The sequence below is a fragment of the Herpailurus yagouaroundi genome, unplaced genomic scaffold, assembly GCF_014898765.1.
Source record: "Herpailurus yagouaroundi ecotype Mexico unplaced genomic scaffold, PumYag 160, whole genome shotgun sequence".
Lineage (NCBI taxonomy): Eukaryota > Metazoa > Chordata > Mammalia > Carnivora > Felidae > Herpailurus > Herpailurus yagouaroundi.
The window spans coordinates 24,049,363-24,064,969 of record NW_024412401.1 but is presented as its reverse complement, the minus strand read 5'-3'; the positions used below and the strand labels follow the sequence as shown (position 1 = coordinate 24,064,969).

The window sequence follows — 15,607 nt, the reverse complement described above, 5'->3', positions numbered from 1 at the left end:
GGGGAGGGGCAGAGAGAGAGGGAGACACAGAATCCGAAGCGGGCTCCAGGCTCTGAGCTGTCAGCACCGGGCCCCACGCGGGGCTCGAACTCACAAACCTCGAGATCATGACCTGAGCCGAAGTTGGACGCTTAACTGACTGAGCCACCCTGGAGTCCCTGGTTTTTAAATTTTGACGTCACAATAGCCTAATGTATTCTTTAATGGTTTTGCTGACACGTATTAACGAAAAGTGTGCGTTAGGTGCTAAAATTATCATACTTGACAAAAAGGACCGTGTGTAGGAGCTTCCCCCATGCCAGGCATGGCTTTGAGGCATTTTAAATTAATAAATTCATTGAATCCTTGCAATTTCCCTATAAGTTAGGTTCTGTTACTGACCCCAGTTTACAGATGAGAAGACAGAGAGGTTTAGTATCTATCCCCAAATCCCTCCCTGGCTCTTGTCTGGGCCCACCGGTCACTACCATTTATTGAGGACTCACTGTGTGCAAGGCTCGCTGCTCTGTTCAGCCTTGGCCCCATTTCATAGCAACGTGGCGAAGAGGTAAGTGCCTGTGTGGTTCCAAGATATACAGAAAGCAAGTCTGGGTTTATATCTGGGTCTCTGACTCAGAAGCCTGTGTCTTGACCAGCAGGCCTCGGTGTCTGCTGTTGAGACAGTGAAGCTGTCATCATAATACCCGCCTGGTTCTTGAGTGCTGGCCTCAGCCCATGTTTGTATATTGAGAATATGTGAGCGGTAGAAAGCCAAGAATCACAGCCCCAAGTGGCCCTGAGCTAGGAAGTGGTTGTGTGTTCATGGAATCTTTGTGTATTTGTGTAACCTCAGAAAATTGCTCTGAGCTGAGCACAGCTTGTTGCATCCATGAGATGGGGGTACTTCTCCCCACCCTCAGGCGGATGTAAATTCTGCCTCCCCTGCAAGGTGGAAATGAATTGAGCAGTGAAAGGGAAGGACTGCTTCCCTACAACCCTGTTGTAGAGGGTTGTAGAGCGGTGGCTCTCAGAAGTGGTCCCTGGACCAGCTGCATCATTGTCACCTGGGAAATTGTTAGAAATGCAGGTTCTCAGGCTCCACTGCCGAATTGCTAAGTCAGAAACTCTAGGATGGGCACAGCAGTCTGGAAGTTAATCAGCTTTCCAGGTGATTCTGATGAACTCTCAGGTGGAGACCCACTACTAGACATCATCCCGCAAAGTGTAAATTGAGATACTGTCACCGGTCCCCGCAGAGAGTTAGTCTTGGGCCAGAAGCACGTCTTCAGCCTGGGATGCTGACACCTTTCCTGTCCCCTTCACCCTCACTCCTGTGCTCCCTGGCCCACAGGCCCAGTCTGAACAAATGATTGGGGGGAGCTCAGGGAGGCTGGAAACGGGGAGACGGTGGCCTCACGGTCCTCTCCTGGCCACTGTTGCAGCCAGTACCTGAAGAATTGATTAAGTCTGAGCGTTTATCCCCATGTCAATAAGTAGGGGAGGGAGAAGCAGGAAGGAATTGCCCAATGTGTGCGGCTCCAATGTGTGTGGCTGAGCTGGGAAATGGAGTCCTGGGCTGTCCCGGCATGTGCAGGAAACAGGCAGCCCCTCAGTCATATCTGGAGACTCTTAGCACAGCGAAATGGGTTGAGGGAAGAAAGGAAGCTATCTCCTGAGGTAAAACCCCAGCTGCTGAGATGTGGCCTCCTGGCTCCACTGCTGAATCAAATTGCTAAGACCTGGGGAGGCAGAGCCGAGTTTGACTCCTGGCCAGCAAATCGGTGGCTCTGCACGCTCCCCTAATCAGGCATGACCTTCTCCTCCCTCCCCCCCCACCGCCTCAGAATGAGAGAGAGAGAACACAAGCAGGGGAGAGGCAGAAAGAGAGGAAGAGAGAGAATCCCAAGCAGACCTCCGCGCTGACAGAGCAGGATTCGAACCCAGGAACATGAGATCATGTCCTGAGCTGAAACCAAGAGTCGGACGCTTCACCGACTGAGCCACCCAGGCGCCTCCTCCCGAGTCTCAGAACCATCACCCTCTTCCTCTTCACCGTGTTCCACAGCCCCTCCAGCCAACTGGAGCCGGGCGGGAAATAAAACCCACTTCACACACTTATTTCTTCCTTAGACACAAGCCCAAAGTGGAGGAAAGAAAATACTTTCTCCAGCCAAGCATTCTAACTACCTAATAGGAGGAGCTAAATACACAGCACCTCTCACCTCACCACACCCCTGGTTACAAACTTTGACATCCTCCCATGGTCTCAAGGGCCAAGTCCTTGAGCTGGTATTCAGCGCCAGATCTGCTGGCACCTTGCTGGCCTGGCCCTCACTGCTCCCTTGCGCTTGCCCAGACCCCGGCCAGACTCCACCTTTGTGGTTCCCACGCCACGCACCCCCTTCCACCTGGAATGCCCTCCCTTCATTCTGGGCTCAGCTCCCTCTACTCAGCATTTGAGACTGGGCTCAAACAGACCTGCCCAGAGGCCCTTCACCGACTCCTGGGATTTCCACCTCCTTGCTGCAGCCTGCTCAGTCCCATTCACCCTGAACTGTGCTCGCTGGTTGCATGTCAGCCTCTCCCATCAACCTCAGCCCTGAGGGGCAGAAGCCCCTGCCAGGGTTATCCTTGCCTTCTCCCACACAGTGCCCAGCACAGGTCAGGCTTCGGGAGGGCCCCAGTAATGCAGGTTGAAGTCACCCCTCAGGCCCCCGGTCCCTGCCACAGGGCAGGTGGGAGCTGACTGGTGAGCCAGAGGCGAGGGCCAGTGACAATAGAATTCAGGCCCCCTGGCAGGTGCCATTTCAGAACTTGGACTGTAGGGCTTCTGCTCACTGTGGAACCCTGAGCCAGGCACTCTCCCTGTCTGGGCCTCAGTGTCCCTCTCTGTCCAAAGACAAATTCAGAAGCTTTGCTGGGGAATGGATGGTGAGGAGGAAGTAGAGACTCCAGATTTTCAACCTCCTGAAGGTGGGTTTAGAAAGTCCCCAGTGACCCTTGTCCCTTGAAACTCTCAGATAAGGAGATTGTGGGGCAATAAATCTGCATGGAGTTTTGGTCTGGGCCTGATTTGGGGGAATAAATAGGAAGAAGCTGTGTTCTTTGTCTCCAGAGGAGCCAGGCAAGAAGGGTACGAGGCTGAAACTAAGGACTGGGACAGCTGATAGGCCCTAGCTGGTAGGTGACGGCTCTGTCACCCTCACAGTCCTGGGCTTTGTTGTGTGTGGACTGGAGAGCCCTCAGTAGACGGTCCTCACAGACAGGCAAGGTAGGAATATTACCTGCCTGAGAAAACAAAACCCGAGAGGGGATGAGATCTGCTCAAGGTCATGGAGTAAATTGACATCAGAATCAAGACTCTCCAACCTGACCAGCCAGCATGCCTGCTATGAAAGTGACAGGCCCAGCCCCCTCCCCCAAATGCCCAGAGGGGGTTCAGGAGAGGCTGGTAGCATAAGTGGAAGCTGGCCCAGGAGCCAGGTCGGTCTCCCCCTGGGTGCCTGCTTGTGGAATCTGACCTGAGTGTGGGCAAAGCAGAGGGGAAGACCCTTCGGACTTGGTGGTCTGATGGGTGAGTGGCTGGATGAATGCATGGAGAAAAGTAGGAAGAAACACAGGCAGCAGAACCAGAGAACGGAAGAGGGCAACCATAGCCGAGCTCTTACTTGGTACTAGACGTTTGCAAGATAGTTTGCAGCCATTATCTCATTTAATCCTTGGCAAGACTCTGTGAGGTAGATATTAGGGTACCCTTTTACAGATGTGGATGCTGAGGCCCAGAGACAAGTGGAGGTCCAGGATTTCAACCTGATTCTTCTCTTTTCCTGCCCTGGGCAGCCTCACAGGAGAGAGAGCGCTCCTCCCTGGTGGTGGTACTATTTAAACTGGGCCCAGGAAGTGGGAGTGACAGGAAGGGCATCCTAGGAGCCCAGCTAAGTGCCAACCATGCGCTTACCTGGGCTGATTAAGTTCGAGGCAGAGCGAAGGGGGCATGATCAAAGGTGGCATGTCTGGGAAAACACTATGCTTTGAGGGGAAAGCAGATAAACCAGTTTGGCTAAAGGGTGAGTCCGTGGAGATGAGGAGAAGCAAGCAGATGTGGAGTTGAGGGGGGGGCAGTGAAGGCAGAATGTGGGGCCCCACAACCCTAGTCCGGCAGAGAGCTTTCTCCTAAGGACAGAGAGGACCTAAGGTGGGCCTTAAGGGAAATGACAGTGTCAGAGTGAGGGCAGGAAAGGAGCCCTGGGCTGGGGTGGGGGAGAAATGGAGTCGCCCAGAGAAAAGGCTGCCCATGCTTTGCAAGGCTTGAGGGAGGGGGAGAACAGCTGGGGGCCGTGGGGCAGGGGAGGTGAGGCCATCTCAGGAGGTGGCCTGCCTCTCTTCGGTGCCAGGGACCTGGCTCTGGGGAGTGTCAGCTGTCAGGAGGAGGGGCTTCTTCAGGCCTAATCTTATCAGGAGGAGAGAGGCATTTTCTTGGTTCTCTCTCTGACTCAATCTGTATTTCCTGGGGCCTGCGGGGAGCCATCCATGCTGGACCAGAAGGACCGGAGACCTGGAGGAAGGGAGATGGGAGCAGAGGAGGGTACGCATGGCAGAGAAAACATGGAGATAGGACTGTTTTTACTTCTAGCTGCAGGAACCCCTGCCTTCACTGCTGAAACGACCCCGGAGGAAGTCTGGTGGGGGGTTGCCCTGAAGCAGTGTCCCCAGTATCCTCTGTGGCCTATGTTAATGGAGAGAACCAAGGGCTGCCTCTGTCTTCCCTTCCACCCCCACCGAGAGCCTCCCCCCCCTCCCCCAGCGGCCACCTCAGCATGCGGCTGAGCTAGGTGGCTGGTTTCCACCCCAAGAGTCCTGCCACAGAGACGCACACATACACTCGGGTTCTTCTTGACTAAGATGGATTATTGGTTAGCTTTTCATGGGTGCTTGTCTGTTCCCTCCATCAACGTGGTGAGCCCTGGGGATGAGAACTCTATGCCTCGCGTCTGTTTTGCACTTTCTGGTTTGGGATTTTTACTTAGATCCCCCAAAGGTTGGGCCTTCAACACGTACCTATCATATACTAAATCAAATCTTAGTGTCCTGTAAACATTGGGACCACAACAGTATTTTTTTCTTAATGTTTATTTATTCATTTTTTAGAGAGGTGGGGGAAGGGAGAGAGAGAGGGCTCCAGGCTCTGTGCTGTCAGCACAGAGTCCTATGCGGGGCTCAGACCCATGAACTGCGAGATCATGACCTGAGCTGAAGTCGGACGCTCAATTGACTGAGCCACCCAGGCACCCCAAGGGACCACAACAGTCTTAACAGCAAACGTGTAGAGCACTAAGTACGCACCCAGCATCACTCCGTGTGCTGTGTGGATTCTCTCGTTTAATCATCTGGACTGCCCTGTGAAAGAGTGTGGATCCAGGACTAAACAGCTTGGCTTCAAATTCCAGCTCAGCCGCCTGCTAGCTGTGTGATTTTGGACAAGTTGCTTTGCCTCTCTGAGCCCCCAGTTGTCTCATCTGTAAAAATGGGGGGATAATAGTACTTGCCATGAGGATTAAGTTAGTACATAGAACATACTTCATACATAGTAAGCAAGTAAGTTAACTATTATCTATTACTGTGCCTGATTTTACTGGTGAGGAAATAGATACATTAAGTTAGCCTGCCCAAAGTCACACAGGTGTGGTGTACATGATCTGTCAATACACTGTTAATTGAGTACCCAGTAGCCACATGTGGCTATTGAGCACTTAAAATGTTGGTAATGTGATTGAGGAGGTGCATTTTATATATATATTTTTAGTGTTTATTTATTTTTGATAGAGAGAGCTGAGCATGAGCAGGGGAGGGGCAGAGAGAGAGAGGGAGACACAGAATCGGAAGGAGGCTCCAGGCTCTGAACTGTCAGCACAGAGCCCAATGCGGGGCTGGAACTCACGAACTGTGAGATCATGACCTGAGTGGAAGTCAGACGCTTAACCCACTGAACCACCCAGGCGCCCCTCTTTTAATCATTTTGACTTTAATTTAGAAGCCACGAGACCCCCGTGTTGGACAGAACTGGTGCAGAGGTCCCACACCCAGTGATCCGATGTAAATGATTCTCATGTGCATTTGAGGTCACAGTCCACAGCCCTGTACTTTACCAGTCTAAGATCGTGCCATGTCCTGTCTTCCTGCTCTCAGCCATTTCCTCAAGAGGTGTAAACATGTGGAGAGCAGTGACAGAACGGCCCAGCCCTCGCTGCCCCATCTCAATCCCAACACGGGGCCTGGCCCAGAATAAGCACTAAGCCAATAGCGAGTGGAGATTGCTGATTGAATTAAGCTAGGTTCACCTCCCTTTACAAACCTTGTATTTTTCTGCTTTGAAATGTTCTATGCTCTGGTTCAGGATGTTGGGCTCTTTAGGAAATTGGTTCTAGAGCCTTCTCTTGCACACAGCAAATTGCCAGAGTCAAGGTTATGAGTGACTTAGAATAGAATCATTGCATGTGGGACACCTGGGTGGCTCAGTTGCTTAAGCATCAGACTCTTGATCTCAGCTCAGGCCTTGCTCTCGGGGTCCGTGAGTTCAAACCCCACATTGGGCTCCACACTGGACATCGAGCCTACTTAAAAAAAAAAAAAAAAAAAATCATCGCATGTGAATCAGATAATGGTTCTCTGGAGATCTCTGTGGTTGGTGGGGGGTGGAGGGTGACCAACTTGTCCCCATTTGCCTGGGACTTTCCTTATTTTAGCACTGAAAGTCCTACATTGGGAATATGCCCCTGTCCCATACCCTACACCTTAGGCAAACCAGGACAGGGGGTCCCCCAAGTTCTGTGGAGAGCAACAAGGCCTCTTCTTGCTCTGAAGAAAGGGAGGGAAACTAAGCCTGCAAAGTGAGACCCTGAGGCTCCACGTCCCTGCGTCCCAACCTTTCACTGCAGACCCTTTTACTGGCCTGTGGAAGACAAAAATAGACACTTTGTGCCAAGGAGTGACAAGTACAACAGGGCGTGGCCTCAGACAAGCAGAAATGACTGTGGATAAAATTCTCATTAGCAGGAAGTCGCCAAGACCTGTGGTTTCTTCTTTCTGCCTGGTGGGAAGGACGCCTCCAGGTGAATGGCTGGTTAAGCAGAGACCTATGTCAGCCACAGGGGCCTTGACCTCAGCTGGGCCTTGTTTCCAGAACCAGCTATCCCACTTCTGGGGTGGGTCACAGGCCCTGATAAGGATTCAGGACAAAAGAGAATGGTTTCCAGGCAAGTTTGGAGCCAAGGTCAGGATCAGGACAAGCCCTATGATGGGTAGTAGTTGGTCAAAGATTGGAGTCAAGATGAGGGACCCGCCCATAATCAGCTGTGTGTTGTGTTAACTCTTGGTCTTGATAGATCACCTTCAAATAGAGTGTTCTTTACTCTTACAGTAATCTTTTCAGTTTTTAAACCTAAGAAACTGTGGTTCTAATGCCCCTCTATTAACTGCACTGGTGGTTTAGACCTTCTCCCAAGGCAATATGGGGGCAGCTCACTGGCCACAAGGTCAGGTTTTAAGAGAAAGAAAGTAAAACTCCAAATATTAGATGTGGAACCCCAAACTTACAAAGGGACAAGGGTAGCCAGCAGCACCAGGCTCCTACCCACCTCCGATGGCTAAAACCAAATTAGATAATTTCATTCTTTCCCTGAGGCCAGGAACAGACAATTAGTGAATAATCTATTATGCTGGTTCGTACCACACCCAATTTGGGTTTGGTTTCATTCACCCTGCAGTTTACCCTCGTCCTGTAATGTTGCAGGGCTGGGCTGCGAAGACAGGCCTTTGGGGGCAGGCGGGACAGTCTCTGTCTGTGTGTGTCTCTCCATCTTTCTCTACATGTCGGAGAGGAGCATGTGGCAGGAAGAGGGACCCCTGGGTCAAGCCTTGGCTTCTGCTTCCCGCCTCCACTGCCCCTATTAATATGATCTTGGTCAAATCGCTTCCCTGGCACCTCACTTTTGCCCTCATCAAATGAAACAACTATCTCCACTCACCTGCAGGAGAGCTGGAAGGGATGGGGCAGGGAGCAAGCCATTCCACTGTCAGGCATTAAGAAGTAAACTCAGTGGGACGTTAAACCCAGAGAGGACTAAATCTTTTTTAGTAGTGGGGGCAGGGAATTCGGAGTCCACAAAGCCTAATCCCATGGCTAAACACGCATGGGATAGCCGCAGCAGCGGAAGTGATGCCGCCCCTGCTTTGTGCCCCAGCGGGCTGGCCCGCCACACCTAAGAAGGCATGCTGCGACTTTGATGTGGGCCCAGCCTGGCACCAGGCAGGATGGGACTGGTGGCATGGGATAAATCTGGCCCAGATCAGCTGTTCTGACCCAGCCCATGGGTGAGGGCCCTTGCAGTGCTGAGGGCCCGCTACAGGCTGCATTTCCAGGCAAGTGCCTGCTTGTGGGGGAAATGAGCAGGGGAAACTCTCGCTCTCTGAATTGCTGAGTCCTTAGATTCACGCATGCACAGATACACACATCCAGGCACAGATGCAATTGAATACCCAAAGAGACGCACACATGCATGCACAGGAGTACGCGGGCACATAGGATGAAAGCAGTGCTCATGCACAGACATGCACACCCAGTGCATACACCTTTGCACAAAGTTTACCCACATATATGTGTGCACATGCCCATCCCGTGGGCACAGAGAGAGAGAGATGGCCTGCCTGGTTTGGCCCCATCCCCCACTTCTCTAAGTTTCCTTCCATGACAACAGATCTGGAAGAAACTTGGCTGTGGAGATAAGGTGCTGGGCGGGGTAGGGCGGGGTAGAGTGGGGAGAGGTGTTGGGGGCAGAGGGACAGAAGGTCGCTGACACAGAGTTTTAGTTTTCTGTCACTGTTTCACAGCTGCTGGCTTCATCAATGGAGGCAAACAGCCCTCTTTTCTAATGGGATTTTTTTTTTTTCAACGTTTATTTATTTTTGGGACAGAGAGAGACAGAGCATGAACGGGGGAGGGGCAGAGAGAGAGGGAGACACAGAATCGGAAACAGGCTCCCAGCCATCAGCCCAGAGCCTGACGTGGGGCTCGAACTCCCGGACCGCGAGATCGTGACCTGGCTGAAGTCGGACGCTTAACCGACTGCGCCACCCAGGTGCCCCAACAGCCCTCTTTTCAAAAGGTGTCCACGTAGCTTCCTGAGCCATGTTTTAGTTAGTTAGTTTGTTTTTTTTTTTTTAATTTTGGTGGGGAGGTGTGCAGAAGGAGAGAGAAAGAGAATCTTAAGTAGGTGACACGGGGCTTGAACTCATGACCGTGAGATCATAACCTGAGCCGAAATCGAGAGTCATATGCTCAACTTACTGAGCCACCCAGGCACCCCTGTTTTACTTTTCTGTAACTTGGGGGTGATAATGGTCATGATGTCTCCTCTTCTGGGCTGAGAGGAGATCCAGGGTGAATGGGTGTGAAGGAGATTTCCTCATCACGGTCGCTATCTGCAGGAACCTGGAGATGGAGGCTCTGGGGGCAGGACTGCGTCCCTGCCCCCAGCTCCACGGTTTACAAGCTGTGCACCCTTGGGTGGGTTACTTCCCTTCTCTGCCTCCACCTCCACATCTGTAATGGGGAGCAAAGTAGTACCTGCCTGTTACATTCATGCTGGGAATGGCACCTGGCACATAGCAAGCACCCAAAAACTGTGAGTTGTCATTGCCCAGGAAGTGACTGAGCTGAAGGACAGTCATTGACCATGCCTCTTGAGGCCCCCTGACCCTGACCCTGGGCTGAGAGCCATCCCTCAGGTGTGGGGCCAAGCCCCAGGCTGTGAAGGGAGGGCACCAAGAATGGCCAGAGGGGCCAGGACTGATGCTAATGGTCAGTCATGTGGATTTCTGCAGCCGTGATGGACCCTCTCACCCGACAGCCCACAGCACTTGAGCCCAAAAGCTGGCTCATCTCCCCTGCTTGGTTTCTCACTGACATGTCTCCTCTTCTCTATCTCCTCTGCCCTGTTTCAGCCCAGGTGATCCTCACCTGTCACCTGTCCCACCCTTTCTTGCTCTTGGCAATCAAGACAGTCCTCCTAAAAGTGAGCTCTGCTCGATCCCCTGTTTTAATCGCCTCAGCGACTCCTCATTGCCTTCAGAGTCCGAGTTCTTTTACATGGCTCCTGAGGTGATCTGGGTCCTGCCTCCTCGCCCATCTCTTTCCCACAGGTTCCTGTGCCCCAGCCACACTAAGCACAGACAGCCATTTCCCAGTTTACCGTTGGTTGGGGCTGCATGGGGCAGTGTGTTAGTCAGGACAGTAGGCTCAGCTCTGGGACAAATGGCCCCACTTTCTAACTGGTTTGCTCTGCAGGTTTATTTCTCTGTCACGCTATGACAGAGTCAGGGACTTCGTTAGGGGGAACAGAGATCCTCTGTTCCACAGGACCCCTTGGGGACCCAGGATGATGGAAGCCACATCATGCAGAACATGTGGCCTTTTCATCCCTTCAACCAAGGACAAGAGTTCTGGAGGGTCACAGGCAGGTCTTCCATGTTTCAGCCTGAAAGTGGCACACACCACTGCTGTCCCTGATCCATTGGTGCTAGAATCAGTTCCGTGACTGCCCAACAGCAAGGAGGTAGGGACGTGAAGGGAGCAATAGGATGTCTGATGAGCCCCACCATTGGCCACAGACGGGTGTCCCCTCCGCCCCACCATGGCAGCTGCTGAAGGTGAGGCAGAGTTGGGAGGCCTGGAGCTGAGCCTGCTGACGTGCCCCCCTACGTTCCTAACCCCAGCCCTGGCCCAAGGCAGTTCCTCCGCTGCCATCTAATTACCAAGACCCTAGGGACATCTCAGTCCTCTTGATTTCTTTCTGTGAGGACCCCCAGGACTCATTTCCCTCAGGACCCCCTGCAGAGAAAAGCTGTGCTGCTCCTTAGCAAGTGGTGGCTGGCTAAATCCCTTTGTGATTCTGTTTCCCTTATCGAATTGGCCACTAGGAAGCTTGGAGCCGAGTCTGAAGTGCACCTGCACTGTGTGGAGGACCTGGCAACACACGTTCAGTAGCTTAACTACCTCCAAATATCAGGCGATCTCTGTGTCCCTGCATTTTCCCTTGTCCCCATTTCCTTGCCAAGGCTTTTCCATTTGCTCCTATCTTGTGTGCTTTCCATTTCTATACAGCTTCTTACACCCTTTCTGGGATCAGATGGACATTAATTAGTTTGTCCCTGCATTCTGTGCTGCTTCCTGTAGCTCTGGCAAATGCAGCTCCTAAAAGGAAAGTTAAAATGTCTGAGCTTCACAGGACAGACCTGTCCCGTGAGGCTGATGGGCTTCCCTGTAAATAAAGAGTTTGGCTCATGGGTCAGACCCCTGATCACCATGACCTCTTGAGGTCAACAGTCTAATCTTGTGCCTTTGAACTGAACACAGAGCAAGTGCCTTCTTTGGTCCTGACCCTGTGGGTGCCCAGCACACACATGCCTGCCCTTGGGAAGTTCCTAGGGCCCGGGGTGGGCAGAGCTCTGGGCTGGGCACTCCTGGAGCAGAGCGCCAGGCCTTTCTCTGAGGAGCCTGCAAGCAGCAGAGGAGATGAGACCTGACACCAGACTCAGGAATCAGAGCCAAGAGTGTCAAGAGCCTGAGGGCAGCAAGGAGGCATGGCAGGTTGGGGTGAGAGAGAGGAGAGGAGAACCAGAGATCTGCTACTTGTGGTGTCGTGGAAGACTCCAGAGGAGGACGTGGGAGCTGGAGAAGGGAAGGTGGAGATGGGGAGATGGGGAGACAGGGGATACGGGGTGGGGAAGGGCAGGCCAAGCAGAGGGGAAAGCAAGGGGGAGGGTCCAGAGGACTGGAAATGCAAAAGCAGGTTCAGGGAAGCTGGGGGTTCTTTATCTGGAAAGTACCCTTTAAAGGTTAACAAGGAAAGTTGAATCTCAGAATATGGGGCAGGACCTCACCAGAAGGCCTTAAATGCCAGGCTGGGTTTGGCCTTGCTCCTGCAGGGCGGCAGTAAATCGGGAGCATCCAAGGGTGACCTCAGGAGGGTGGTGAGGAATACATCCAGGCTTGGTCCAGAAGGATCTCTCTGGCCTAGATGAGGAACGTGGACAAGAAGGCCCGGTGGGGTCAGAGACTGGGGTCAGGGGCTTGACCTGGGCATCAGCAGGGCTGAGAGGCCACGTGTGTTGTGTGTTTGGCCACTGATGAGGCCGAGACCCTCTTCTGCCATTCATGATCTAGCCCTGCTCACCCCTCTAGCTGTGTTCTCCTCACTCATATCATCCAGTTTACGTGTGTGTGTGTGTGTGTGTGTGTGTGTGTGTGTTTAACATCACCTTGCTAATCTTACTAAACCACATGTAGTTTCCCAAACATTCCATGTTTGCTTCTGTCTCTGGGCCTTTGCTTAGGCTGTTCCATCTGCCGGGGATATCTTCCCCCCACCTTACCACTGTCCTGTCAACATAGCCAACTCTTCCTCATCCTTCAAATCACAGCTCACATGTCACTTCCCCCGGGAAGCCTTCCCTGACTGCCATGTACAAATCTCCATTATTGCCTAGAGTACACTGGGTCCCAGTGGCCCGGACTCCTGTAGTGGCCTCGCTCACAGGATTCTTCACTCCTGTAAGGATGGGCTCATGCTTATTCTCTCCAACCCCCAGTGCCAGGCACGGGGCCCAGTCGTCCAGTGGTGCTCAGTAGACAGAGTGAACAAATACAGGGCTGGATGAGGATCTGGAGAAGTTCAAGATGCCTGGATGATAATATTGGGAGTAATTACTACTGTAGATCAAGGGACCTTAATGTATCATGTAATTTAGTCCTCATGACAAGTCTATGAGACAGATGATTTTGTTATCCCCATTTTACAGATGAGGAAACTGAGAACTCAGACTTAAGTCACTTGCTCGCCCAGCTGGTAAGTGGCAGAGCTGGGATTGGAGCCCAGGCAGGCTGGCTCCAGAGGACACAGTGTGACCCACTTAGCTGGGCTGAGTGGCGTGGCACGGCTGGGGTGCCTGCTGAGATGGTGGAGAGGGGGGGAAGGTGGTGAGTTCTGTCTCTTGTGTTTCTGCCTTTTGTTCTTACGCTTGAAGAAATGACAAGCAAACAGGCCAGCAATAACCATACACCGTCTCACCAGATCCACAGAAGTAGCCACAATAACAGTCGGTTCGTTTGGTTGCCCTTCATAGCACATTGTCCACCCAGAACTGACCACTGTGCTGGTCGTGCCCGCTGAAGGTGAGCTCCCTGAGTGTCCCACCATCAGGGCAGCAAGCCTCATGCCCCTTTTGTCCTGTTTGTCTCCCGCAGATGTCATGGCATCCCCAGTACCGGAGCTCCAAGTTCCGCCACGTCTTTGGCAAACCAGCCAGCAAGGAGAATTGCTACGACTCGGTGCCCATCACCCACAGCGTCCACGACAATCACTTCTGCGCCGTGAACCCCCGTTTCATTGCAGTCGTGACCGAGTGCGCTGGTGGGGGAGCCTTCCTCGTCATTCCCTTGAGCCAGGTAAGGCTGCCTGCTAAGCCCCAGGTCCAAGCAGCCCTCTGGAGGCTGTACAGACAGAGGGGAAGTAGAAAGAGCCTGGGTTCTGGTCTCTTATGTGGATTCGAATCCTAACCCTGCTTATTACCAGCCATGTGACCTTGAGTCGTTTCACTTCCTTGAGCTTTGGTTTCCTCATTGAGAAAAAAAAAATACCTATCCTGGGATTTCAGCTTCTAGCTGAAGCTACCTAGCTAGCTTCTAGCTACTCCTAGGACTACTCCCTCACTGCGAAATGATTCACTCCTGAATAAAATGTAATTTGTGATGCATTGCTGGGCTCACAAGATGTTGGGGAAATCTCCAAGGCCACTTCCCCTCCCCAGCAAAAAGAAACAAATCTTGAGCCAAAAAATCTAACTGGGAGAGGTAAGCAGTAAGCAAACAGAAAGAACAAGCTTGTCCTGCCGGCACATGTTAACAGTATAGGTTAGACCATATGCAATTGCTGATACTTAATAGTTTTTTAACCCAGAAGTGGTAATTTTGTATAGCTTAACTTAATAGCAGACCTTGTCAGGATACCGAGCCTGAATCTTCTTAAGGCTGAACCTGCAAAAGAGCTAGAAAGATCCCAGTTGGTAGTGCCTCTGGCTCACAGCAGAGGCAGATAGGAAGATTCTCCAGAGGAAGGCATCCCGGATGTGGACAGGACTCCTACAGAGTCAGATCAGGGAAATTTGTAATCTGAGATCACCAAGCATGTGAGCCACCACGAGGAAGAGTCAGCACAAAAAACTACAAACTTTGCCCCCCCCCCCCCCACAAAGGACTTCAGAAATTAAAGTCATAAATACAAAATGGAATCTCATAGACCAGGTTTTCTGATCCCAACGGAATTGAATTAGAAATCGACATCGAATGATACATTTTCAACTCCCATCCACTAGTATCTCACCAGGAGACCACAATGAGATACCACCACAACCACAGAATTGGCAAAGATGTAGAAATCTAACAATAGGAAGTTGTGGCAAGGACATGGAACAGTGTAAACTCTCAGACACTTCTGGTGACAGTGTCAACTGTCACACGTGGTTTTTTGGGGTTTTTTTTGGTGTGTTTTTTTTGTTTTTTTGTCACATGTGTTTTGAAGCAAAACGTGACAGCTTCTAGTAAAGAGGAAAATACACATACGTTCTGACCCAGAGATTCCACTCCTTGGTATATCCCATGCAATGTGTTTACGTGCATCAGGACACAAATACAAGAATGTGCATAGGAGTGTTGTTAATATTATCACAAAACTGCAAAAACTCAAATGTCCAAGAATTGAATAAATAAATGATAATATCTCCATAATAGGGAATCTGCACAGTCATGAAAAGGAACAAAGTATACATACATACGTACCACAACATGGATGAATCTTAATGACAATTTTGAGGAAAAGAAACCAAACAAATTACAAACGATCTCACTCTCTTTACCTAAAGATAGGTACAGACTAAATTAAATTCTACCTGAAGGGATGTATTAGTAAGTAGAACAATTTTCAGGAAGAGCAAGCAAAGGACTGTCATGAAATCCAGGACGATTATCACTCCCTGAGGGAGGGAAGTAGTTATGACTGGAGAATATCCATGGAAGGGGGGCGTCTTCTTTGTGTGGTGATAGTTCATGTCTTAACCTGAGAAGATGGCAGATGTATGGGTAATTTATTTTCCAGCAATTCATTAAGCTGAACACTTGCATTTCATGCCTTTTTTTATATGCTATATTTTATACAAACACGTACATAAGGATGATACGATGTTCATGTGGTTTTACAGGCAGTTTCTATATAACTTCCAAGGAACTGATTATTCCAATATTTTGCAAACACATCTAGAGAGAAGAAAAAGAGGGACTTCTCCCCTCCTTGTTCTATGAGCCAATGTAACTTTGATTCCAAAACCAGATAAGGAGAAAACAAGAAAGGAACATGACAGCGCAGTCTCACTCAAGATGTATGCAGAATGGCTAGCAAACAAAATCCAGCAGTGAATTTAAAAAAGGATGCATTATGGGGCGCCTGGGTGGCGCAGTCGGTTAAGCGTCCGACTTCAGCCAGGTCACGATCTCGCGGTCCGTGAGTTCGAGCCCCGCGTC

The 15,607-nt window shown here is 51.1% G+C and overlaps 1 protein-coding gene across 1 annotated transcript in view; it reads left to right on the top strand.

Moving 5' to 3' along the window:
- CORO2A (coronin 2A) overlaps positions 1 to 15,607 on the top strand; it is a 56,607-nt gene that overhangs the window by 14,472 nt on the left and 26,528 nt on the right. The window contains exon 2 of the mRNA XM_040481792.1: positions 13,280 to 13,480. Coding sequence (XP_040337726.1) covers positions 13,280 to 13,480 — 201 coding nt within the window. The remainder of the gene's footprint in view (positions 1 to 13,279; positions 13,481 to 15,607) is intronic.